This window comes from Eleutherodactylus coqui, unplaced genomic scaffold (assembly GCF_035609145.1).
Source record: "Eleutherodactylus coqui strain aEleCoq1 unplaced genomic scaffold, aEleCoq1.hap1 HAP1_SCAFFOLD_580, whole genome shotgun sequence".
Taxonomy (NCBI): domain Eukaryota; kingdom Metazoa; phylum Chordata; class Amphibia; order Anura; family Eleutherodactylidae; genus Eleutherodactylus; species Eleutherodactylus coqui.
In genome coordinates this window covers 8492-36171 of record NW_027102573.1, presented here as the reverse complement: position 1 = coordinate 36171, position 27680 = coordinate 8492, and the positions used below count along the sequence as shown (strand labels likewise).

The window sequence follows — 27680 nt, the reverse complement described above, 5'->3', positions numbered from 1 at the left end:
AAAATATAATTCATAGCGGGCTAGGACCTACACACGACCAATAACCCTTGTTAAAAGATTTTTCCCTAATTTGAATTTCGGCTCTGGGGTGTTCGCGAGAAGCCAGCTCCTAATCTGGTTTACTCATGCTAATTCTACACCAACAGATACAGGTGGGAGGAGAAAGAAAGTTAATTACTCACATCACAACTCTTGTACAGGGAAAGGTGAGACAATGGCCTTTCTTAATGCGAATATCAACAGTCAGGAATGAGTAAATGGGTGAAGGGTCAACTGAAAGCTACACATGCAATCTAACTACACACAAAATGGATGACAATATAGCCAGGCCTGAATGGACTGATAAAAAATGAAAGCTAAGATAGGCCTAAGGCCTGACACACGCAAAATGGCTGACAGCCTACTTTTTTCTATATCACAACTACTACTGCTGGGATCACTATGGGAGTCACTATTACTACTGGGTCACTATTATTTCTAGGGACACTATGGGGGTCACTATTACTACTGCGTCACTATTATTTCTAGGGACACTATGGGGGTCACTATCACTACTGGGTCACTATTATTTCTAGGGACACTATCGGGGTCACTATTACTACTGGGTCACTATTATTTCAAAGGACACTATGGGGGTCACTATTACTACTGGATTAACTATGGGTGTTACTATTATTACTGGAGTCACTACAATGGCCATTTTTACTACTGTAGCCACTATATGGGCACTACTACTACTGGAATCACTATGGGGGACACTATTACTACTGAGGTCACTATTATTTCTGGGGTCAATATTACTACTGTGGCCACTATGGGGGTCATTATTATAGCCGCGGCCACTATGGTGGGGTCACTATTACTAAACAGTCTCACAATTACAATCAGCCCTTTGAAGGCAACCATAATGCTAATGTGGCACTCAGGTAAGAAGAATTTGACGCCACTCCTCTAGAATAATGGGTAGGGGCCCTGCTGGATGTAAGATGGCAATAACTCTCCTGACTTAATTTTTATTGGGCCATATGGGATATCCAGCCACACCCCTGGAGCAATGGTGCATATGTTGACAGGTTTTTGGATGCAGAAATGCTGCGTAATTTACCTTGAAAACTTCTGCAGCATTTCCACCACATGTAAACATACCCTAAGTCAACTTGAGGTATGCTGCCATGTGCAGGGTGGCCTCAGTAGTAATAGTGTCCCCTATATCGACCCCAGTACTAATAGTGACCTCCACAGTGACCTCAGTAATAGTGTCTCCTATACTAGTGTCCCCATAATGACCTCATAGTGTCCCCTATATTAGCCTCAGTAGCAATAGTGACCCCTACAGTGGACTCAGTAGTAATCGTGTCCCCCACAGTGGCCTCAGTAGTAAGTGTCCCCTATATTAGCTCCAGTAGCAAGTGTCCCCCACAGTGGCCTCAGTAGAAATAGTATCCCCTATATTGGCCCAGTAGCAGGGGCATAACTATACGGGATGCAGAGGATGCGATTGCACCTGGGCGCATGAGCCTTAGGGGGCCCATAAGGCTTCTCTTTTCCAAATAGGGAGCTTAGTACTATGACTAAAGCATTATAGTTGGGGGCCCCGTTACAGATTTTGCATTGGGGCCCAGAAGCTTCAAGTTACACCTCTGCCCATTAGTAACAGTTGCCCCCCAAATTGGCCTCAGTAGTAATAGTGTCCCCTATAGTGGCCCCAGTAGTAATAGTTGGCCCCCACAGTGGCCTCATTAGTAATAGTGTCCCCTATATCAGCCATAGTATTAATAGTGACTCCCACAGTTTCCCCCCTGAGAATGATATACTTACCCACTCCTTGTCTTCAAAGTGCTGCTGCTCCTTTGCTTGATGCTGCTGCGGGCAGAAGTGTGTGCGTCCAAATGCTTCCTCCATTCTCCTCTCCTCCTTGGTTCCGCAGGAGGAGAGATCAGGGGAGGAGGATCCCGGGTACACACATGGACATCAGTATGTGCATCCCGCAGCATCGTAAATAAGTAGATTGTAAGCCGTGGCACCACGGTTGGTAATGACCTTCATGGTGACCAAAAGTCCCGAAAATGGGACAAAAGGCTGTCCCGCTTAGAGACCCTGGGGAAAGTGGGACACAGGGTCCCAAAGCAGAACTGTCCCACCTTAATCGGGGTGTCTGGGCACCTTATGTAAACTGAAGTCCTTTTTTGTACGGTCACTCGTCATGCAAGTAGTGCGGTTTCGCCTCCCAACTTCGGTAGCTAGGAAAAAAACAAGTCAACAGGCCCCATGGGATCCGGCGATAAATAGTTAATATGGTTGGCGTTTCCTTCTCTTAAGATGGTGCTTGTGTAACTCACCTATGGTGAGAGGACATTTCAGGGTCAGCTGAGGAGCACTTTCCACATCATTTTCCTGGCGAATCAGGTGGCTTGGTGTGAGCGCTGGATTGGCTGTCCAGCGGCTGATGGGAAGATCTGGAACCTATAAGAAAAGGAGAAGTGGGACCCCAGCATCCAGATACTGATTGAAGACCAGACGTCTTACACTGCGATGGAGAACCTCCTCCAGTAGCTGATCATCTGCACTGATGAAGCTGGTGGTTAAGAATGGCTGAAACGGTGCTTAGCAGCACCCCACTTCCTCTGCAGGAAAGCATCAGAACTGAAACTAGAAAGCGCGAGGATGTCGCAGAGGTTGGTGACCTGGAACCAGAAGTAGATGATATCTGCAGCGACCGTGCTGAAAAGAGATCCAGGAGATAACAGAGGCGCTTCTTACCACAATGCTGTCCGCAGGAAGCCAAGCTGACCACAGCAGGCTGCCGCTCCTGTCACATCACATGGACTATGGCCTGCTAGGAAATGCAGGGAGTGGGGCTAGGGTAACAACCAGTACATCTACTGTTTCTAGGCGGTCAAATGGAGGTTCAGGTCCAGCCTGGGAACCTGTTTCTGTTAGACTCAGTTTAGAGAGGAGTGCAGGTGTTGGGCAGGTGTGTAGGAAGGAGGCGCTGATGTGTGACTTGGTCCCGTAAGAGTTAAAAAAAAAACATGGAGAGGTGAATTTGTGGAACTGCTGTCCTTATTACCGTCAGCAGGAGTTTGCCACAAAGTCCAATAAAAATGTAGATGACGAGCAGTTTATCTGAGTATTAAATGGCGTGTCAAGGGTGATGGCCTCTGGTTGAGCTTAATGCTCTCTGGAAGGCCAACGTATAATTTTAAATGCAGTCTTCTGCCACTACTTTGCTTGGCTTTTGTAAAGGTGTCTGCTTCACCTTTAACGAAGACCAATGCAAGTGGATACAGAATTGTAGATACCACCATAAATAGTCCCTTTGTGGTGAGACGCATCCCAGCTTAACGTCCATTCCTCTGGTAAAGAATTCTTACCCAAAAGCCTTGAGACCAGTAAGACTTTCAAGAATGCTTCCCCGGCTAGAAGTCTTGCCGGCCATCTGAAGGCCAATTAATTTGGGTTTTCAGTACGGGTTTTCTGTTCCTTAGTTCAAGTTATTCATGGATTAAAACTTTAAAGTCTGTTGATTCGCATCATGACTTTGTGAGAACTGAAATTACAAAAGAGGTGGCAGAGGGCCCATTTGCCAATTTTAGACCATTTCCACTAAGGGTTGTCCCCAAAAAGTATCTGGATAGTTTTCATATTATTCATCATTTAGCCTAAGTAAGGTGTAAGCAGGTAATTGTTCTTTCCACCAAGAGCCAACAACTTTGCAGGGAGGTGTGCATATGTTACAATGGTCCCTTTTTTGGAGGGACAGTCCCTATTTGTGACCCAAGTCCCTCTTTGGTCTGTAAAATTCCTTCTTTTTGACCTTGGGAACAGATTTGCATCAATAACTTATTATATTGCATCATATAAACTATCTGTATGGTTCCTAACTGTATCGGAGACTCCAGTTTGCATATTTTTCCATCTCATGGTACAACATGGATCATAAAATTTGTATATTCCAGCAATTTTGTGCTCATATTTAAAATAAAAGCATTTAAGTGTATAGATATGGATGGAGAAATGGATCTGTCACACAATGTACCATAAGTATTGCTCTTTGACTGTCCAAAAAATTGGGAAGCAGGTGCTTATTCAACATGTGCCTCTTACCGAATGCTGATTGGCTCCAGCCTTTTTTGAACATTTTGCCCTCCCACTAAATGCTCATTGGCTCCCAAAGACACGCAAATACTGGTCTTTGAAAGAACACTCACTATTACAGTCTCCAGTCGGTTTTGGTCTTAAATGATATATTAAAGATTACTGTTGTGGGCTCTCGCTGGTTTGACCTTCAACAGAAAGCTTGATGCTGCAGCCTCTTGCAGCAATGAGCGTTAATTTGAAGGGCACTTGCATATACTTATGCGTGTCCATTGAATTTGGTAACCAAAAAGCATATGTTAGGGGAGGGGTCAATGTGCCCGCCCAAGAACGTCACACCACCTGACTAGTTGATGAACAATATTTCAACTACTACAGCAATTCCCAGCTGGTGTGCCACGAAAACTTGCCAAGGATGCTGTGACACTCCAGTGTATCTGTATCTTGCAGACATATTGCATGCTAGGCACATCTTCTAGATGTACTGCCCCTGACACTACCTGCCAGAGACCAGTGGTTCATATCAAGCAAACCCACTAAAATTTCTTCGTCCTCTTCCTTTTTTTCTTCCCTCCTGTTTCCGAACAATTCCGAACAGCAGCGCATTTTTTCTGCAAATTCAGATCATGCAAATGGGTGATTTTTACACGACTGAAGCTCGGGACTCGACCGAGGAAAATCGTCTATTCACGTGTTTTTTGTACAGTTATCTGCGATTTTTATAAACACGCAGAATTTTTGTGCGATTAAGTCCCCCCTGTGAACAAACCTTGATGGTACAATTTCGGTTCAGTTCAAACTAATTTGGATCGGACAGAAGTTTTGGCCAAAATTCAGCACACTGGCCAGACCGAAGTTTTCAAAAGTTTACTGATCACTACTAATATTGGAAAACAACCAAGCAGCCAGGTAAGCCATGAGCAGAAAGAGGTAAAACATGCAGTAATGGGTAAAAAAAAGGAGAAAAAAAGGCCATCAGCGCTAGCACTTGTCCCATCTTCAAAGCAGAAACATTTTTTGAATATACTTCAGAAAAGTTTTTTTGAAGGTAAATAAAGCACACCCCATTCAGAAATATTACCAAACCTTTAATGCGGCATACGTTACATCAATGAGCTGTTACCCAACTAGAACGCACTACAGATTATTCATCCATCAGTGGATTACTCAAGATTGCGGCAAGACAAGAAGGTGCTTGTGAAAGTATTTGGCCGGTGGTTTTTTTTGTTTTTTAATGTTGGCTTAATATTTTTACACAGTTTAAACTTACACAAAGGCACAAAAAAAAACAGGCAATTTCGGTTCCGTTACATATCCTGAAAGACACATTTAGTAACTGTACTAAGACCACTCATGGTAACTTTGCCGAACTTGCGTTGACGTAACTCATCAAGCTTGGCTTTAAGTTTCAAAAAGGACCATCAGAACATGGCGAGATCTGTAAACATTCACATTACAACAAGGGATACTCAATATTGCAGGTCATGTTATTTGATCAAGTTGGCTACAGGCGCAATTTGTAAAAAAAAGTAACGATGCTTGTGATTAACATGCATGTTCATCTCGGCAGAACATGTGTATGCAAATCAATGGATGGAGGAGGCGGCTGCAAACTACTCGCTTTCAAAAAGGGACACCAGAAATTTTCTGTTCGTCCTAAAGGAAATTATTTTCTCAAAAGGTTTGTGTTTAGATCAGATTTTTGGGGTAAATCTGGATCTTCTTTTCAGGCCGTTTAAGAAATTACCAATTATTAGTCAATGCTTTTTTTCACTTTACCAAGATTCGATCTATTCCATCCAAAATTTAGCAGCCAAATTTTAGCCAACAGTCAACAAAAACACTTAAAAAAAACACTTGAAAGGTGGACACCCATAGTTCCTTAAGTGAAGAGTAAATCAGTTCACAATACAGCAGCCTGCACAGTGTTAGGACCATGGGCACTACGGACCCACATTTACAAAATGGCCAACTGATTAAAATCAAAGTATTTCAAAAAATTTCATGGAAAGCAAAAATATTTATAATTGTCTTACATTCATAGCCATTGTCTCAGAAAGAAAGCACAGTGCGGGTCATGTATCAGTGTTCAAAAGTTACCAGAAGAATGAAATTGCCAATCCAGTGTCCGTATTAAAAGGACAACTCTACTTATCACGATTTTTAGACTAATGACCTCTTACAGGAATCCGAGGATGGCCAGGCTTGAGATGTGTAGACTGGATATGTAGAAGTCTTGTTTTTTTACCGTATTGTTTATTATGTTGCATCATTTCCAATTGCAATTCTTTTGAGTCTTCCCAAGATGGCCAGAGCTCGTTACAAAACTGTGTGCACTGACGGCAGCAGAGGAGAACAACATACGAGTTTGATGGATATGTTTGCTGGCAATGAAGATATGAGTCATAGAAAGAACTAAGAGCTGTTGTGATGTAGAAACCATACTGTAACTGGGAATCCATGGAGCATGAGGCCTTTACAAGGTAATGTCAAGTAGGACATATTTGCATTGTGTGCAAGCCCAATTTTCAGCTTTGACTGCAGTTTTCCTTCAACAATCTAGTGACGCCTATGATTATGGGATCCTTAACGAGTACATTGCATTTGTTCCAAAACAGCCACAAAAACGGAACCATGGTAGTTGTATTAAAGCGACCCTTTGGTTTTGGGTCAAAAGTCTATCTGGAGGGGTGATGGGGTACATTAGCTGTAGTTGGTTTTCTTGGATGTTATTCGGTTCCGCTGGTTTGAGGTCCCATTTTCAGGCAGCTAAGATAGCCACAGGTATCCTTATATTACTAAATGGTCAATAGTGCGTTGGTAGTGTTAGGACTACTAATGCACTATACCTGTACTGTGATTATCCAGGGCTGTCCTGTGATCAGTGGAAGCCAATCACAGTGTGTAATCAAAAAAACAGCAACGGCCATCTTGGCTGCCCAAAAACTGCACCAGGAACTGGCAGAACTAGTATCTGACCTCTGAGTCCAGGCCAGAATAATGTCCCAAAATCTGAGGTTTGCTTTAAAGGAGTCTCTTAGGAGAGGCCATCAGTATTAACCCTTTCCAGAGTCTCTTAGGAGATGCCATCAGTATTAACCCTTTCCAGAGTCTCTTAGGAGATGCCATCAGTATTAACCCTTTCCAATCCAGTGTCTGACGTCTTCCTACATTCTGATTGAAGCTTGTACAGCTCCAATGTCAGAAGACGTCCAACAGGGTATTCTTACAGTCTATTGCCAGCCACTCAGCTGTCAGAGCCCCCCTGGCGCGCACACACACTGGCTTTAGCCAGCAGATGGCACCGTTGTATGACAGCAAAAAAGAGAAAGCCTTTTAGGAAACCCTGAATCCAAAATTGGATTGGAAAGGGTTAAAGCAGTGGGGACTTGACTCCCAACCTCCTATCAGTTGACCGAAAGGGCCACGGCCCTACACCAAATGCCACATCATTGTATACCAGGCACAGTCCTGTATTTTAGTAATTGCGGGACTTGAATGAATGTGACTCAGATGCAGTAAGCTGCAATACCAGGCCCGGCCACTACCAAAAGTTGGGCACTGTGCCTGATAAGCAAAGAAGAGGATGCAGCACTCCAGAGAGCGCTGCAGCCCATTGAGTCAACTTATTGGTGAGTGTCTGCACATACGGTAAGGATGACCTCACACATGGTGGAAAAATCCACCACAAACTTCAGCACCCGCATAAATAACGCTGCAAATCCATTTCAAAATCAGAATTAGAGAGGCGGATTTTCATGTGAAATTTTCTGTGATGGATTTTTCCACTATGTGTGAAAGCCCCGTAAGGGAATGTTCAGGGTAACTGCACCGATTCCACGCCACACCTGCATTCCATTACTTCCAATGGGAATCCAGTGCCATGGATGGCCTGTCCGAAAATAGTCCAGCATTATTGTAAACCCGTAAGACCTATTTAACACAGTGTTATATAAGAGGGTACCCGCCCTACAGATACCACTTCTCTTAGGCTGTTTATACACCGATGCATGCAATAAAGGGGCCAAAAGAATCTGACCTTTATTGCACTCATAAACAGCAATTCCCAGGCTTCTGAATGCATTGCTGTTTCGAAAATGTGCAATTCCCATTACCGCACATGCGTTTTTCAAGTGCGTGAAGAAAAAAAAAAAAAAATGCATGTTGTTCCAATAGCTGAAATGCAAAAAAAAATGCAATGCACTCTCATGCAAACTGCATGGTATATGAGTGCGATTTTTTTTCATGCTCCCATAGGAAAGAAGGGGCGATCCTCGACGCGAATCACTCAAAAATAGGACATGCTGAAATTTTTTCCAATCGGTGTGAGCAAAAAATTGCTCATGTATAATTAACCCATTGAAGAAAATAAGTTCTTTTCACGCACTGGTCTTGTGTGCCTTGCAATCACACAGAAGCTGTGCGTGAATATCGTCCATGTAAATGCAGCTTCGCTGTATGAGCCTATGGAAGTCTCAGTCCCACAAGCTTCTATACCGGTGGCAGCCATCCGGGCTACTCGGTAAAGATGCAAAATTTGCATGGCATATCAAAAAAAATCAAAAAAAAAATCAGTCCATTCGACTCCCCTTAACCATAGGTGCAGCAATGACCCCAGTAGTATTGAGAAAACGAGTAGTGGGTGATGCACAGTTTTGGCAATTGACAAAAAACAAAGACCCCGGAAATGGATCTCTATTCTTGAACAGATACCTGAGATGGTCAATTATTGAATGGAAGCAGCCATATTGCAACTTGGTGAACTAATATATCATGTGACAGGAAGTTTACACAATAGGCGTAAAGATAACTCAATATGCATTGGACATTGGCCCTTCACTAGGGCTCTATTCCGAATAGGTTTGGCGCCAGTTTATTTCATATCCGCAAAAGTCAACTGAAGGAAGACGAAGGAGGTCTGTGCACAGGGGGAGCCCAAGTCCGGCCATTATCTTACTACAGATACGTTCAGGTGCCCAGCAGGGCACAATACAGGGTGTTACAATGCTGTCCAACATATCAATGCACTGAAACCACGCGGGAAACATACCAGGCACCGAGGAAGGAAAGCATGACGGGCACGATACACAATTGCACTTAATTCCAAATCAGGTTCCACCAGGCGTCCACACTAGTTTAAGGTAACACAGTAATGGAATCCCATTGTAAACACAAAACCCATCATTTTTGGGGGGGCTTTTCACTAGCACGGCTATGAGAGAGCAGAGACGCCAAGGCTACGGCACCGGTTATAACTCCTAATTTGACCTTTTCGTCCTAAATAAATATGCACAAGTCTCTAGAGATTAGCAGCAAAGGTTGTGTCCCGTTGAAGCGTTATGTCCCGGAAGGAAGCTGAACGTGATTGGCTCCTCTGGTGTTTGCGCCATTTACAGGTGGACTCTAAGCACGTCACGGGTAGCGATGGTTCGATTGCAACTTCTGCAGACCACAGACAGCGACTTTTGAGTTTCGGCCAGGCAAGGGCGACACATGAGGTGGCCGCAAGACAGCTGGTAAATGGGTTCGGTTTTACAGTAAACTGAAAATGTCCTCATACAGGATATGCAACCCTGAAGCGCGCCGCTCCGCGTGTGCTCTACAATAGAAGATCCGACATTTAGGAACACCATATGAAAGCACGACAAGCTGAAATTGTGACATGACTGTATGAAACTTACGCAATAGGTTACAAAGAATCAGATTTAGCATATTACAGAAAATATAAGGGAGGGGCACAAGTAAGGAGAAATTTAATTGGCTCAGGCTCCTATCCAAAGTGCTATGGGAAATGTACAGCAAGAAGCTACAGAGGTAGTAAGGGTTAGATGGACTCAACGCACTAAGACAATTTTCTGTGCCACAGTTTAATTTGCCCCATCAATTGCTTTACAATAGGCTTTTCTATGTCACCCATTGGACTCCCGTGAGGTCATTGCAGTTTGCCAATGTAATGCTATGGCACCCGGTGACTTGACAGTAGCCTCCAGGTCTGCCATCTATGGTGGCCCCTGAGGCCAACCAGAGGCATGGTCTCATGTAATACATGACAATACTAAAGTATTGAAGTATATTATAAGAACAATCGTTCTTAATTAAATTCAAGTCCCTAAGTGGGATAAAAATGAGTTAAAAAAAAGTTTTTTTTGTTTTTTTTAAAAAAGGTTTAACCCCCCCCCCCCCCCCCCCCCCCCAAAAAAAAACACCCTTACTATGTAAAAAGAAACAATCCTGAATTTGGTATTGCCGCATGTAAAAAAGGTAACATAACTCGCGGACTGAATGCTGTGAAGAAAAATATATGAAAAAAACCCTAGTTAAAATACAGTGGCTAATTTTGCATATTTTGCCTCAGAAAATAGAAAGCGATCAAAAGTCATTTGACTCACCAAGTGATGCTATTAAAAAGTACAGCTAGTGCTGAAAAAAAAAACAAAACCCCAAAAATTCACACAGCACCATTGATGGGAAAAAATGGGTCTCTGAATGCGGCGATAGAAAAAAAAAAAATTTTTTTAAAGCGTAAAAAAGTAGCAAACCAAGGCAAAATGTTAAAAAATGTTCTGCCTCTTGGACTGCAGCAACTCAAAAGCATAAGAGCAGAGCATAAAGAACCCTGTAAAAGCTTGGTGCTGCTGGGATCAGAGGGACTCGCAAAATAATGGCATGTTATTTATCATACATGCTGAACGTCGCAAAGATGAAATGTAAAAAACTACAGCGGAATTTGTTTTTTTCTCCAATCCACCCGAAAAACTAAATTAATAAAAGTTATACAATCTATATGTACCCCAAAATGATGCCTTTAAAAAATACAACTGGAACCTCAAAATAAGGCGCCCTCATACGGCTAGCTTGGTGGGAAGATGTAAAAATTATGGCTTAAGAACTGTGGGGATGAAAAAAAAAAATAGATTGTTTGGTCACTAGGGTCTAAAATTAGAGAGTCACTAAGGGGTTGGGGTAAGGGGACGTGTTGCAGAAAGTCACCACAGTCAAGTTAAAGGGGTTTTCCAGTTAAATACTACTGAGGACTTCTCATCAGGATGGGTCATCAATACTTGATTGGTTGGGGTCAGTGCTTTCAGCGCCAGAATAATACAAATACAGAGGTCGTCACGTAAGCCTCTGCGCCGACCTCTGTGTAGTGGCCGGCGCTTGAAACTGCAGGCACAGCTCTCATTGAAATCAATGGGAGCGTGCCTGCAGTTACAAGCACTGGCCATTTCATGAGAGGTTGGCTCGAAGGTTTCTGCTCCGACCTCTGTGTAGTGGCCGGCGCTTGAAACTGCAGGCACGGCTCCCATTGATTTCAATGAGAGCCGTGCCTGCAGTTACAAGTGTCGGCCATTACGCATAGGTCAGCAGAGACTTCCGCTCTGACCTCTATATTATTGTGGCACTAACGGCATGCCCCCGCACAGCTGAGCGACGGACCCCGGCTGATCAACTATTGATGACCTAACCTGATGATAGATCAATAGTATTTAACTGGAAAAACCCTTTAAACTTTGCTACATGTATACATTTAAGGGTAAACATCATACCAAGAACTGTCAAATATGGAGGGTATACAAGGTGCTAAAGATGCAGGGAAGATACAGTATGTCCTTCTTGCAGATCTAAATATGTGCATCATTGCTCACGGGTCCTACAACTTACCAACCTCCCTCCCACTTAGACCCTGATGAAGCAGAGAGGAGCTTCCAGCACACTGAACTGTATGAGCATAACACTGCAGTGCTTACCACTCTGTCCTCCCATCATGCACTGCTCACAGGATGATGGAGGCTATGGAGAGGGGAGGAAGTAGCAAATGTAGACAAGGTGTCGGAGGAAGTGGAGATATTTTTTATATTGAGGGTCACGACATAGATAGAAAATGAAGAAAGTAGCTAGACCGGGTCCAGTGAACCAATTACAGAATGACATGATCATGTACATTAGTGTTAGCCTGTGCCCGGAATATCCCTTTAATACCTTGACTACAACCATACCTGTGGAAGCGGTGGTCCAGGGCGAGCTCCCGGCGCTCTCCATATGAAAGCCTTGCTGTTGACTTTTCATAAACTTGGCTGTGTATGAGGGCATGGAGCCCAGGGCCGTGGTGAGCGCCTGGTCCAGACTTTGTGTCAGTCTCTGTTCATGGGATATGGACTCTGTGTACAAAAACAAAAATCGACCTCAAGAAGGGTCTCCTAGACTCCTACACTAACTGTCCCCGGTCCCTGCAGCAGCTTCACATCCCACTTGCTCAGTTATCTTCCACATCTTCATAAAGTCACTTTGGTCTACATGAAACGTGAAAGCCAAATTTTTAAATGGAACCTGTCCAGTCCAATAAGCACTGTCAGATCAGCGCTCGGCCATCTTTGTCCAGGATCGAAGGACTGCTTTAATGTCTTACCTCCATGCTAAGATATACTATCATAACAAAAGTAATTGGACACCTGAGAAAGAATCAAAGGTAGTATTTATTTCCATATGTTATTCTTTCATATACTCTCCCTGACATACTTTCTACTAACGTCTGATACACTCCAGCTGGTATTTCCCTCCATTCATCCTGCAAACGGCTGTCGAGTTCTCTCAAAGACGCATCAGCTCATCTACAGTGATGCAAAAAATGTCGTCATTGGACAGTTGAACTATGTAGTGATGAACCACACTACTCCATCTTCACATCAGATGGAGCTACCTGGGTGTAGAGGATCCTGGGGAACTCCTTCTGCCTAAGGCCTCGGTCACACGACCAGTTTTTGGCTATTGAATGACAGCTGAGAGCTGCCTCTGATTGGTCCCTGCGCTCAGCCAAATCAGAGGCAGCACTCACTCACCCATGAATGAGTGAGTGAGAGCTGCCTCTGATTGGTGAGCAGCCCATTCAGCAGGTGGGGATTTTAAATCCCCGCCTACTGAATACTACACAGAGCAGTTCAGGAGAACTGCCGGCCAAACGCGGCTGAACTCCGGCTGCAGGGAAAAGGTGAGTATACATTTTTTTTATTTTTACACATTTTAGGATGGTTTTCAGGGAAGGGCTTATATTTTTAAGCCCTTCCCGAAAATTAATCCCGCGCTCGCCAGCAGCCCATTGCTTTCAATGGAGCCGGCTCCATTGAATTCCATGAGCGAACATCGTTCTCCTCTGCGATAGCGGGCAGTGCGGGGCAGTTTCACTGAAAACGCTGCTAGGTGCAGCTTTTTCAACGAATCGTCGGCCCCGGTCACGCGATTTGCGGATGCGCATCCGTTATACGATCCGCAAATCGCAGGAAAAACCGCCTGTGTGACCGAGGCCTGAGTGTGTTGTGCCGACAGTTACAGCAGGGCTGTATAATGGTCTGGGAATGTTTTACATGCATGGTCTCAGTCCATTGGTCGTAGTGGCAAGTTCCATGAATCTGTAAGTATACTTTGACATTCTAGATGAGAATGTGCTGTTGACATTGTGGCAATACTCTGGGAATGGTCGGCCATACTTCCAACAAGACAATGCGCCTTGTCACAAATCTCACACTGTTTTACATTGGCTTGAGGATATGCCTGCTCCACAACTGGACTGGCTGCACCTGAACCCTATGGAAGATCTTTGGGGCGAACTGGAACGTCAGGTCAGAAAATAAGAACGGAGTCCATCTTGCTTGAGAGATCTCACCAGACGTTTTCAGGCTGAATAGAGGGAAATACCAGCTGAAATGTATCAGATGTTAGTAGAAAGTGTGGCATGGAGAGTACCCAATGTCATTAGGGCCAAAGGAGCCCCACTAAGTATTAGCATATGGATATAAATACTACTTGTGATTCTTGCTCAGCTGTCTAATTACTTTGGTAGGATAGTGTACAACTCTTTGAAGTTTCTACCCTGAATCCTTGGGCTGCACTACTGAGAGATTAGCAGAACATGTCCGTTTCTAATCTCTGTTAAAGTGGCCCTCCGATCCCAGACAAACCAAGATGCTGCACCGCTTCTCTGACTACCTGATGCACACTTTGTATTGGTAGTTAGAGATGAGCGAGCATACTCACTAAGGGCAATTGCTCGAGCGAGCATTGCCCTTAGCGAGTACCTGCCTGCTCGAGAGAGAAGGTCCGCGTGCCGGCGCGGGGGAGCGGTGAGTTGCAGCAGTCAGCAGGGGGGAGCGGGGGGGAGAGAGAGATCTCCCCTCCGTTCCTCTCCACAGCTCCCTGCCCGCCGCCGGCACCCGAACCTTTTCTCTCGAGTGGGCAGGTACTCGCTAAGGGCAATGCTCGCTTGAGCAATTACCCTTAACGAGTATCCTCGCTCATCACTATTGGTAGTTTAAGACACTACAGGCTACTCTGATTGACCATCACAGCTCCCATGATTAGCACTAACCAATCAGAGCAGCCTGCAGTGTCTTAGACTGCCAATCAAGTAGTAGGGTTTGGCCATCTTGGTTGTCCAGCCCCATACAGAGTTTCTTTAAATGCAGTCAACATGAAGACCATAGTTTGATACAAATCACCAAATGTATCAATATGTTTATCTTATCTGACTATGGCAGTTGTGTGTGTGTGTATGCGGAGGAAATGTATTAGCAGGTCATGTCTTAAAGGGGTTATCCGGGGAAAATACTATTGATGACCTATCCTCAGGACAGATCATCAATAGTTGATTGGCCGTGGTCTGACGCTAAACCTGACTGATTAGCTGAGCGAGCGCCCGCTGTCACTGCTGCAAATATACGGGTTCGGAATGCAAGCCGTGGCTCAGACCCGTGTAGGGGACGGAGCTTGTAATTGCAGGCACAACTCTCATTGAAATCAATGGGATACAAGTGCCAGTCGGCACATGGGTTGGAGCGGCAGCTTCTGCTCCGACCCCAGTGTATAAGGCAGGTGCCTGCTCAGCTAATCAGTTAGGGTCCCGAGCGACGGACCCCAGCCAATCAACTATTGATGACCTATGCCAAGGATAGGTCATCAATAGTATTTTCTTGGAAAACCCCTTTAATATGAGCCAGGGGAGCCTTTTCCTGTTGCAAAACCTGGGTGATGATGTCATAAGTGTCATCATTCATGGCGACATTAAAGGGGACTATTGACGTGCACCGCTAGCAGTGTCAAATTCAGTATTTCTCTTAACAGAACTGGTTCCCATAGGATTAGATTGGCTTTATTACCGTCAAATCTCATCGGTAATACCAAGTGATTAATTCACGTCAGTAATGCACAATTATGAAATTGTGAAAGTGATACGAGTTCTGTCCCCGCGGCAGCGTGACAGTCACGGGATTCAGTAAACTTAGGTTAGGGCGCTGAAGTTACTATGTAAAGTTTTCCAAGTTGGCTCCTTTAATCACTCGCATTGGTGGTTCCCGCAATGTGAGAAGTCACGTGGTAAGAGGGGATATAGGGACTTACAGCCCGAGCCCTCAGAGTGTAGTGGAGTGTGGGCAGGAAAGGCACATCTGCTGTCTTAGCATCCAGTGAAGGACACAGCTTCTACGGGACAAGGATCACACTCACTGCAGTTGGAGGAAGGATCAGGCCCTCATCCCCGGCAGCGACAACCTCTCTGGCTCAGCAGGAAGTGGTACCACAGTTGCCAAAGGACTTGTTACTATTGTGTACCAGTAAAGTTTGTGTATAGAGCCTCGCAGAATGCAGTCCTAAGCTCTCACTCTTGACCTGAAGGTTGCGGGTTCAATCCCCGAAAGGTTCAGGTAGCTGGCTCGAGGTTGACTCAGCCTTCCATCCTTCTGAGGTCGGTAAAACGACATCACTCTCAGAGTCGGTCACGACTCGGTGCTTGAACCAGGGGACTTTCCTTTTTATCTTAAAGTTTGTGTGCCAGCATCACAGTGTTGTCTGCTGATCTGTCTCGTGAATATGTTACACCCAGAGTTGCCTACAATTCCAACCTGCGTTTGCTCTGCCACCCTCAGCCCCAGCATATCAAAGCTATGTGATGGCGCCCCTATAACCATCCCACCTGTAGATGAATGACCCACCGATCCTGAGGGGTGGTTTTTATCTATAGAGTGGCATGCATTGCATCCTTCTCCTGACCTGTACCTGCGATAGAAAACAAAAGCTAAGCGTGAACTGAGCCCGGTAGGCAGGATAACCAAATAACAATCGCGCAGATTTGAAGTGGATCCAAGTCATTGGTAGCCACAGTATAAATGCAATTTTTCCTGGCAGAAAACCATAGTATTGTTGGTTTCCCACAGAAACGAATGCCACCGAGTGTTTCTCTGAACCGTAGAATAAGGGGCCCCCAATCACAGGAACTTCCCGTCCCACTTTTGTAGTGCTTGATTTTATACTGTTTGGCTTGTAGGAGACAGAATGATGGGAATACCTGAATTTGAGCAATCCATCTGTGACGTGTGACCGTCGTTTTCCATTTTCATCTTCTTCGTTCCCAACTCTGAGGTAGACGAGAGACCAGTCACTGCGGAAAAGTAAGTGTCTACATTATCGCCATCATTGGCCGAGTCCTCCATCCATTCTACTTTCCTCTTCATGGAGGACAAAGCTATGGCAGAAGGAGTCACTGTGGCACCAACTCGCGCTCTTCCCAAGAGGTTGGAGCCAGGAATATTGTGCTGTAAAAGGAAGTAGTCTATCCTAGCTTTGAGGGACGGATGAGGGAGAGGCTGGGAGTGTGGAGTATAAGGAACACCCGTAAAGGGGTCACTTGGCATCCTGCCCCATGATACTTCACTTTGGTTGCATTTATCAAGTGTGCTTTGGTCAATGACTTTCCCCGATGGAAGGATTATGGGTAAAGTCATGACCTCTAATGTAATTGGGTCCAGAAACTCCTCTGGGACATCTTGGAGGATATTTGTAAGCTCGCTCAGGCTGTGCTGTGTATTTTCTGAGTTGCTATAAGACACGTGGTTACTTTCCATAGGCGACGCGGGACGCTGTTGCCCGAAGCCATGGGGAAGACTTAAGCAAGCAATTTGGTAAATATTATCCACCACTTCCTTAGGGCAAGTCTTTGCAGGCTGTCCCCAAACCTCCACCCTCTTTATATTACAAGGCGTACCTCCAGCTACATGCGTTATACAGATCTTCAGGTGGGTAACGTTACTTAAAGAATGCTGCCCTTTATTCCACAGATCTTGGCAAGACGACCCATGGTAAGACATTACGTTATCGGTTTGATGGAATGGGTGTCTTGGTTTGAAGCCTCTGTTATTAAATGTAGCCTTGCTTTGATTCTTTAGCACAACTTTCCCCACCAAAGCAAAGACTTCTTTGTCCAGTGCCTGGCCGCCCAGCTGGTTCGCCTCGTGGTTATTCCAAGACATTTTGTTGGTGGAGGTAGCTGTATAAATGTCCATTCCTGAAAAGTGCTGGTGCCCCCCGGAGGAGGTGTCTATATTAATCCTACATATATCTATATTAAATGGAAAAGAGAAGGTGATGTGTATAGGAGGCTTAATGAAATATTCACAGCGAAAACCACGATTCCTTTTAGCGAGGTCTTCGGAGACCAGATTCTCTACTTCGTAGCCATCAGCACTAATCTAAAAAGAGAAAAAGATATTTAGGCAACTTAAAGAAAAGAAATATAATCTACTGTAGTGCATAGTGGTCTGTCAAAGTACAACATCCAAATGTGTTCCGGATGAGATGGTTTCTTTGGTTTCAATGGGTTACAGTCAAGGGCTTCTATGTCCCACATATACCATCTATAAGACAGCTTTAGCCATGAATCAGTCCTTTGGCTACCAAACTTTAAAGCCATAACTAGACTAGGGAACGCTAAAATCACAGGCAACATAGCATTCACCACATCAGATAAGTCCCTGAGCTCTACAACAACACACACCAACCCAAGTATCTACACTTTTTTTCACAGCAGGGGCAACACAAATGGGACGGGCCTTTTCTTCGGTAAGTCACCACCCACCATAGCATGGTGACTAACCTGACAAAGAGGCCCGTCCAGCCTTGAAATGTGTAAAAGGGTAGATGCTAACTTCCTGGATAGGTGCGTGTGCTGTTGTAGAGTTACCTGATGATCTGACGGTTGGCTTGGTTAACAGTCAACCGGCAGAGGAGCGGGCCACAACCCCCTTCCTCTTCACCTTTATTCTGGATAGAACTCATCCCAACATCTCCAGACTCTTCACGTGTTACATGTGCTCCGTGAGAACCTGCTCTCATCCGTGAAAACAACGGGGCGCCAATGGCAGACCTGCCAATTCTGATGTTCTCTGGCGAATGCCAACAGAGTTGCACAGTGCTGGATTCTACTATAGGGTGTCGTGCCCTCAGGCTTGTGAGCTTGCTGGAAGTCATTTTATAGGCCTCTGGCAGAGCTCCTCTTGTTCTTCCAGTCCCGATGTTGGGTTGATGCCCTTCTACCGCCCTGTCCACCTTTTCTCATGTAATAGACTTTGTCCTGGTATCTGCTCCATGCTCTTTAGACTTTGCTGGGAGATACAGCAACACTTCTTGCGACAGCACATATGGATGTACTAACCTGGAGGAGCAGGACTACTTGTACGACCCAATTGGGCTGCAGGTACCAGCAGTGACAAGGACACTAGCAAAACAGAACTAGAGAAGAAACAGTCAGGAAGGAGAGAGGAGTAGTCTTCATTGCCTTGTTGGGGGTGTCTTGTGTCACTTTCATTTGCACTAAAGTAGGTCAAGTTATTCCCATTAGTTTCTGCTTCCTCACTGGATAGATTGAAAACCATGAAGTGTGACATACTAGGACCATCAAGTGCTCCCGAAATTTATCTGAGCAGTAGGTATTCATCATTACAAATTCCTGTAGGACAAATATTAACATTTTATAACAATTAAAGGAAACCCCAAAATTACCTTGTTACAAAGGACTCGCGGCTTGAACTGTGGAAGGCAGAGATTTACAACCATCCTGACGGAATATCCTGTTCGGTTTCCACGCAGAAACACCTGGAGACCAAAGGTATATATTAAAATGCTTAAAAACTGAAGTCGGAGGTCTTGGACATTGGCCATGTCCTTGGTCCTATTACGGAGCAGTCCTACATCACATTGGGTGCCTGGAAGTATACAGTAAAGCGAGGAGCCAGGCGGAGGCACGCCAAGAGCTAATCTATTTTATTGGCCCAGCAAACCAGAACGTTTAAACATATGGATACAACATAACTGAAGTTAAGCAGTATTAAGACTCTAGGCACACTGGCCACTTGGTGATACTCGGGAGTTGTACGAAAGTACAGCGGTGTATGTGTATGGAGGAAAAGGCGGGTGGTGTTTGGCCAAAATACCATTACTTACCAAAAAAGTTAAACTACAGATTTCCCGCTGCGATTCGAGGGGACCTGTTGCTACCTCGCTACTGATCGATGCAAAAAAGAAGCAAAGATCTGTTCTGAAGAACAGCAGCACCACCTGGTGGTCAACAGTAGTTACAGCAAAATCTAAAATATCAAAAACATTGATGATGCTTGCAGATATATATCACTGGCGACGGTGTACACATTTATTTAAACGACTCGCAGCCTCTAAAATCAGGACACGCAAGCCTAAACAGATAATAATGTTGCGGGGATTTTTGCTTTTTTTTAATTTAGTATAAAGATTGATAGGTCATACACGGAAAAGAAATAAACGAAAGACGGTACAGATACAAAATTTGTTAAAACTAAAGCGCAACTCTACCATAAACCAAAAATTTCAATATTTAAGTCCAATGACGCTCCACCCTGCCAATACACTCAGAAAGCTGGGATGTTGGAAGTAGCTTCAAAATCATTGGTCTGTAGCGTGAAGACCTTTATAAGCTGCGAATCTGTCTAATAGCATGTACAATATACTGAAATAGTTAAGTATTGCAGTATATTGTTCAGTTAATGTCTTCCTATTGAGCCCTGGCACAGGCAGGGTTTAATAGGGGGACATGTATGGCAGGCCTGGGGGAATTCAGAAGACCACAGGCTGTTATGGTAACCGAAGACAACCCCGCGATCTCATATGGGGTGGTAATTTGTGAGACTCCTTCCTCTGTCAGGCCCTTTAATAAATGCTGCTTTCAGTAGGGACATCTTAATAACTAAACAGTCAACATTGGGGTTATCTGACGCTGGTCATTGCAGCCACACGTCAACCATCTGCAGACACTTGCCACGTCTGGAGCAGACTAGGCTCCCGAGCCCACCTCATACATTGATACACAACATCCGCTGTACGTGTAAATCTGAAGGAAGAAATTAGGATTACAGTGCAATTCCTTTCATGTGTTGTTGCCATCTTGTCAAGTGATGGCATAACACTAGGATATGCTACTTCTATAATAAGTAGAGTTTCGACCTCTGGGAATCCCATCGAGCCCAACGAAGAAGGTTTCACTGTGCAAATTAGTGCTGCCACTTATGTGAGCGGATATGCGAACGCTCTATTCTTTCCACGTGCGCGGAATACCGCGGATTCCGCAATTCAAATACAGTCGTGTGCGGCCGGCCTTAGTCAGAAAATTTGAAAAATCAGTCACTGCAGGAATTAAATTCAAGTGTTTATAACTAGTTTTACTCCCCCTTTCTCACAGAAGGCAATTGATCTGAGGGGTTTACCACTTTTTTCATATAGTTTTGTGCCCCCCATGCCCCAAACTATATAAAATCAATACACTGTGGGCGGCACCACAGAACCAGACGTCACTGTAGCAGAAGACCCGGTGACATCCCATAAACCTGTCATGTGGTCTCAAATGTAGAAGCCCGGCAGGTTTACGGGACGTCACTGATGACGTTTTTGTCGGGCCTCCTATCCATTGCAGCAGTTACGTGGGTGAAAAAGCTACCTGACCGCTGCACAGCAAGTAAACAAGGCACTGGAGGACAGGATCAGCGGCGGCAAGAGAGCAGCAGAGAGGTGAGGTTTTTTTATATCTACGTCACCCCCCCACCCACTGCCACAAGTGTTTAAAAATATCAGAAAACCCCTTTAACATATAAGCTTTTTTTAAATTTGAACTTAAAATGCACCTAAAAACCGGCAGTAATAATTTCATATCCTGAAAAATGAAAAAAGTGATGCGACGCAGACAAATATAATCTATCCAGTAGCCTTTTTATTCACATTGAAAGCCACTCACATGGCATCAGGGAACCAGGTAATTGTATAATTTGCTTGTGGCAACATGGCTTTAAAAAAAAAAAAAAAAAAAAAAAACTCAGGAAATTTCTTGTAGACCCAAATCGATTCAGTCTAATGCGTTAGTTGATCATCGATGAACCGATACTAAATCGCATCATCTAGACGCAACACATAACAGGTAATCATCTCACGCATTTCAGAGTCCCAAACACTTTGTCATGCAAATATGAAAGTTTTTGCGATGGTGAAGAGTTTAATAATGGATACCACTCCCAGTACGGCACCTCCACCACTACATAACCCAACTTCTGCAGTTGCCTTCTTTTTAGGTTTGGAAGACCCAAGAGTCGATTCTGTCCAGAATAGTAAGTAGGGTTAGTAACCTGAAGAGCCAGTTTAGTAATCTCAGTTGCAGGTTTCTTATTGGTCAGCTGGGTCAACAGGCCTTCGGTGATTTTGGCAGAACTCTTCGGTTTGGGGCTGGCCTTCAGACCATTGTGAGCATCCTCAGGAGTTTGGTTTAGGGATTTATTGAGTAATTGACCGATGAGATCATCGGTAACTTGAACGGCAACGAGTCCCTCCTTAGATTGTTTGGCTTGAGCAATATTTGAATTTAGCGCGATAGGCTTATTGTTAATATCCAAGTGGACTTCCACATCTTTCGATCTAGTATGAGGCAAAATCATGTGGTACTTTACAAACTCTGGTCCTCCCAACAAGATTTCTAATGTTGAGACAGCGTTGAGTTCCTCCTCCCTTATATGAATGTCCTGTTTTGAAAAACTCACAAGCATTTCTGTTACTTCTTGGCGGAGTTCGGGTGATATGTTTTCTCCGGTGTACTCAGGGCATTCGATCTCTACACTACCAGCTATAGTGAACAGGTCCTTCTTAAGTTCGAACATGGTTCTCTTTAAAGAACTTCTGATAAATTCTTCACTTAAAGCCACCTCAATCAGATCTAGTGGGAATCTCTGACAGAAAGCAAGGCCCATTAGACAAGTCAGGAAATGTTCAGGAAAGTCCAGAAATTCCTCAAGATTTTTGGAAATTTCCGTAATTAAGGCAGAGTAAAAAATGTCAGCATTCGGTGGATCGTAGTTCAGCCTACCAAAGGACCATAGCAATTTGGCAATGTCTTTGCTCCTACAGTAAGATACTCGATCTGGAATAATCGATGCTACCGCATTCATGAGGTTTTCGTTCAGAATACGGAAGGAAGAGAAGCAAAGGGTAACATGCATGATCCCCTGAATGCCCATATTAGGTATTCGTTTATGGGCCTCCTGCCCAATCTGCCTAAAAAAGTCTATATGGTTAACACGTGTGAACCGGAACATTTTAAGAACGCTCACTAAAGAGAAGTTGCTTATGTTGTCGGAGTTTTCCATGATCATATCGCCAAATGTTCTCATTAGGTGCGGTGATAATCCATGACCACTTTTGAAAAAGCCTAAACAAACTGTACCAATTTCATCGAGGGTGATGGTCTGGACATCTCTCAATACCACTGCCTCAAGTTTCCTCATCAAATCTTCAGGGGCATATCTTTTTTCACCAATAAGGTATATTAATTGGACGGCCTGAGATAAACTGAGATCCATACAACACAAGTCCATGTAAATGTACATTGTGTCCACAAATCTGTCGGTACGAAAAGACAGGCACCTAAACATATCTGCCACCAGCAGTAATTCATTGGTAGAAAGGAAACGCACCCGACGACTCAACTCTCGTTCATAAGCTTTTAGTATGGGGTGCTCTTTGGGAACGTTGAGTCGAACAAAGGCAGCAAGGACACGAATTAAGTCTTCATGGGTGTAAACATGAAGGGATTTAATGTTGCTGCTACATAATCTTGTAAACTCTTCACTTGATGTTAGTCTGTTGATGTGGTCTTCGGGTAGACAACTTAGTTTCTCCAAAAAGTTAGGAATTTCTGCGGGCGCTAGATCATCATTACAAGCCACTTTCTGTAAAAGGGTCTTGCCTTCCTCCAAGGAAATCTCCATAGTAGTTTGGAAGTTGTAGCATAGAGATTTGTACTCTGGTCTACTTTGTTGGAAGATTCTTGGATCCATCTTGGTATCGTAGGATTCTACATCATCGTACATGCCTGAGGGTTTCTTATAAACCTCTGAAAACCTCTTTGATTGCTCTGGAAGACGTTTAATTAGTTTTTTAACTCTTGGCCGAATGGTTTCCTTTTTGTCCTGCTTGGAATACTGCTGGTTGCAGTCACGTTCTGGTCGTCCCTTCTTGATGTCGTTGGTTCTGGAACATACTGAAGGTTTGTTGGCATCTTGAAGTTCTTCGGCACCGCCATCTTCTTTCTTCAAATAAGAATCAAGCACATCGTTAGTTGTACTAAACGTACGTGGAGTTTTAGTGTTTGTCCATCTAGTAAGGGATGAAAATGTAGCTGCACGGAAAACGCCTCTTTGCCATCCTCGACATAGTGCAGTAGCCATGGTTCTTGAGATATCAAATCGGAGGGGTCGTCAAGTACTGAAAAAAGGGCAGATGAAGAACGAAGATAAGTGTCTTCCAGCGATATCATTAACGATGCACAAAAACACAATTAGATGAAAAATATCCACAAGGGCCAAGACAGAGAGAGGCCCAAAAGCGCAGTAAAAACACAGGCAGCTGGGCATGACAGTCCATCGAAAGCTACAGCAGAGAAGCTCAACATACTCCGGACTGCTTGTGTCCATTCACTTCACGATAGAAGGCGTTAAATGGAAACTTATAGTCAATTACACTTCCAAGAAAACCATTGTAAAAAAGAGAAATACATGATAAAGGGGGAAAAAAATAGTAACTGGGGAGACAATGCAGGGGATTGTTCCGTTCTCACGAGTATAAGCAGTACTTAGCTGCTCCGATCCCAGAAGAAGCTGCAGCGGTCAAGCGTTCATTGTGCGTGGGGCCGCTCAGCCAACCATAGGCTTCGACGGCGATACTGCCATGAACGGCACGTGGCTGCTAGAGCTACTTCCAGGACCGGAGTCATAGAGACCACACCACCATTTAACCCTTTCCAATCCACTGTCTGACGTCTAAAGACATGATTTAAGGTTGTACAGCTCCGATGTTTGAAGACATCTGTCAGGGTTCTCTTACTGTATATTGCCAGCCTCTCTGCAGTCGGAGCCAATCCAACGTGTCACCTCATGCAGTACTGGCTTTAGCCAGCAGATAGCGCTGTTTTATAACGGCAGAAAAAGAGTAAGCCCCCTAGGAAAACCAGGATACAAACTGGATTGGAAAGGGTTAATATTCCCGACTCATTCACATATTCATAACCTTTAGCAAAGATCATCAATATTAGATTGGCGTCGAGCCGCCTCCTGGCACCCTTGACAACACTTGGGCAGGTGCGATGCCCTCTTCTTTGGTCACAAGGCAGTCCCATTTAACTGAATATTACTAAGTTGCAATACCAGGCAGAGCGCCGCACTTGGCATACAATAAAAAGGTTGCAGCGCTGTAACACTGTAATGTGAGGGCTGAGAGTCAGAACCCCACTGATGGGAATCAACATTTAAAGGGGGTTTTCAAAAACTATTGCTGATGTATCCATGGGACAGCACTTTAAAAAAGGACATGTGACAGCATAGAGGTGCAAAAATAGCAAAAGCTGGACTTCTTCCTCCATCACCAGCAACAACCTTTTGATCTATCGGTCTTTGTCCAGCATAACCTGATTGAAAAATTCCTTTTGGTGATGGAGGAATAAATCCAACTTTTGCAATTTTTGCCCCTTTATGCTGTCACGTGTCCCTTTTTTAAAGTGCTATTCTGGTTCTTTGGGTTCTGGACCATTGGGTGGCTCTGCATGATTGATCCTGGCTTACTATGGAGGGGGTGCTGCTGGCATAGACTGCGTTATCCAGGATCCACAGGATAGGTCATCGGTAGTTAATTGCTGGGGAGCCGCTGCTCGGGATCCCCAAGGATGGGCTGATCGCTGGGGATCCTGAGTGGTTAACTACTGATCACCTATCATGTGGATACATCATTAATAATTTCTGCCCAAAAAACCCCTTTAAGGACTTATAGGAGGAGTCATATTTTAAGAACGTGTAATGTCCCACAACACCACAATAGTAACTAACGAGCGCCAGGGAAATCACAAATGGACTTTTCCATCACTGGAGCCCGCGTCTACAGATGTAGCAAACATTATATGGACACTGGCATATTAAAATTACAACCTCATGCACATGGCCAGCCGCAGCGAAGAGTGGTGTCCACAGGGTGCCCGGTACCAGCTTGTAAGTGAACATCAAGTTGATGTATGTACATCAGGGGTGATATCCCCCTTAGGTCCACCGGCGCCCCACAACACAATCATTTAGTTCTGCTACTCTATTCATGTTATGAGCTAGATTCTGGCATTGTATAATTGTGCCGAGTTTGGTTCTTGTGCTACATTTACATTACGAGCTTGGTTCTGGCGTAATTTTTATGTTTGGAGCCTGGTCCCGGCGCCGCACTCCTGCCATGAGCCTGGTCCCGGCGCCGCACTCCTGCCATGAGCCTGGTCCCGGCGCCGCACTCCTGCCATGAGCCTGGTCCCGGCGCCGCACTCCTGCCATGAGCCTGGTCCCGGCGCCGCACTCCTGCCATGAGCCTGGTCCCGGCGCCGCACTCCTGCCATGAGCCTGGTCCCGGCGCCGCACTCCTGCCATGAGCCTGGTCCCGGCGCCGCACTCCTGCCATGAGCCTGGTCCCGGCGCCGCACTCCTGCCATGAGCCTGGTCCCGGCGCCGCACTCCTGCCATGAGCCTGGTCCCGGCGCCGCACTCCTGCCATGAGCCTGGTCCCGGCGCCGCACTCCTGCCATGAGCCTGGTCCCGGCGCCGCACTCCTGCCATGAGCCTGGTCCCGGCGCCGCATTCCTGCCATGAGCCTGGTCCCGGCGCCGCACTCCTGCCATGAGCCTGGTCCCGGCGCCGCACTCCTGCCATGAGCCTGGTCCCGGCGCCGCACTCCTGCCATGAGCCTGGTCCCGGCGCCGCACTCCTGCCATGAGCCTGGTCCCGGCGCCGCACTCCTGCCATGAGCCTGGTCCCGGCGCCGCACTCCTGCCATGAGCCTGGTCCCGGCGCCGCACTCCTGCCATGAGCCTGGTCCCGGCGCCGCACTCCTGCCATGAGCCTGGTCCCGGCGCCGCACTCCTGCCATGAGCCTGGTCCCGGCGCCGCACTCCTGCCATGAGCCTGGTCCCGGCGCCGCACTCCTGCCATGAGCCTGGTCCCGGCGCCGCACTTCTGCCATGAGCCTGGTCCCGGCGCCGTACTTCTGCTACGAGCCTGGTTCTGGCGCCGTATTTCTGCTACGAGCCTGGTTCTGGCGCCGTATTTCTGCTACGAGCCTGGTTCTGGCGCCGTATTTCTGCTACGAGCCTGGTGCTGGCGCCGTATTTCTGCTACGAGCCTGGTTCTGGCGCCGTATTTCTGCTACGAGCCTGGTTCTGGCGCCGTATTTCTGCTACGAGCCTGGTTCTGGCGCCGTATTTCTGCTACGAGCCTGGTGCTGGCGCCGTATTTCTGCTACGAGCCTGGTGCTGGCGCCGTATTTCTGCTACGAGCCTGGTGCTGGCGCTGTATTTTTGCTACGAGCCTGGTGCTGGCGCTGTATTTCTGCTATGAGCCTGGTTCTGGCGTCGGTATGCCGTTATTTTGCTGCACAAGCAGATTACAGGCAGATCGCTCATCAGGCAATTTAATTTTTGTTATGAGCCTTCATAGAGAGAATTCCCAGAAGGCACCAGCCTGAGGCCAGCACTCATTCCATAGCTTTCCGCACAGCGAACAGCAGCACGCTCCACCATCTCACGCCGTGCGTCCCGGCTGCTCTACTTATAATACAAGTGCAATAATAACAACAGGTTGGTATCACTTCCTACTGTGCAGCCATCACAGTCCTCCTCCTAAACAACCAATCACAGTCCAGCTTTTATTCCCAATGCCGCTAGGGGAAAATGAGAGCTGTATTCTGATTGGTTGTTAGAGGTAACAAGACGTCTTTATATGATAGGCAGTTTTTATACACACGCCCCTTTGACTATAGACACACACGTCCTCTACAGGCGGCTATATGGGAGGCATAACCCGACTGAAGCCTCAACCGTATATACTGTAACCTAGCAGCGCAATGGCCCCGTCTATGCAGGCAGGCAGACATACCAGCTCCGCTCTCCTCTATCAGCGCCTGTCCATGCACTGGGAAGAAACGCAATCCGGCGGCGCACATTGATGACGTACGCAATGTCACACAGCTGGAGGCGTGTTCGACTCTGGCGTGACGTAACTAGCACAGCGTCGTGCCAGCGAGTGGGAGGACATAGAACCATGCCAGTAAGTGGGCGGAGCTACAAGACTAGCCTTAGTGCAGGCTGAATCTGTGAGTGCGAAGCCAGAAGAATGTTACAAACTAATGTGGGAGGGGCCAGTCAGTAGTGATCCTCCAATCCCGCGATATCCTTACTG

At 45.7% G+C, this 27680-nt stretch overlaps 2 protein-coding genes across 2 annotated transcripts; both read right to left on the bottom strand.

The window, feature by feature from the left end:
- Positions 1–5165: 5165 nt before the first annotated feature.
- On the bottom strand, positions 5166–27449 carry LOC136604841 (RING finger protein 37-like). Its single transcript, XM_066588938.1, has 5 exons — positions 27378–27449; positions 18919–19011; positions 16430–17609; positions 12096–12257; positions 5166–9697 (listed from the first exon to the last, which is right to left on the bottom strand). The coding sequence occupies exons 2-5, from the start codon at positions 18970–18972 to the stop codon at positions 9489–9491; spliced, it is 1605 nt and encodes a 534-aa protein (XP_066445035.1). The 5' UTR covers positions 18973–19011; positions 27378–27449; the 3' UTR covers positions 5166–9488.
- Positions 21134–27447, bottom strand: LOC136604840 (FAST kinase domain-containing protein 5, mitochondrial-like). Its single transcript, XM_066588937.1, has 2 exons — positions 27378–27447; positions 21134–23688 (listed from the first exon to the last, which is right to left on the bottom strand). Exon 2 carries the CDS (start codon positions 23649–23651, stop codon positions 21360–21362), a length of 2292 nt encoding a protein of 763 aa, XP_066445034.1. The 5' UTR covers positions 23652–23688; positions 27378–27447; the 3' UTR covers positions 21134–21359.
- Positions 27450–27680: the final 231 nt, after the last annotated feature.

Excerpts from the sequence above, each read along its gene's own strand:
- LOC136604840 (XM_066588937.1), bottom strand. The coding sequence starts at position 23,651 with ATGGCTACTGCACTATGTCGAGGATGGCAAAGAGGCGTTTTCCGTGCA.
- LOC136604841 (XM_066588938.1), bottom strand. The coding sequence starts at position 18,972 with ATGGTTGTAAATCTCTGCCTTCCACAGTTCAAGCCGCGAGTCCTTTGT. Across the intron at positions 17,610-18,918 it reads CGCGAGTCCTTTGTAACAAG|ATTAGTGCTGATGGCTACGA; the intron begins GTAATTTTGGGG and ends TTCTCTTTTTAG. Across the intron at positions 12,258-16,429 it reads GATGGATTGCTCAAATTCAG|AGTCCATATCCCATGAACAG; the intron begins GTATTCCCATCA and ends TTTTGTACACAG.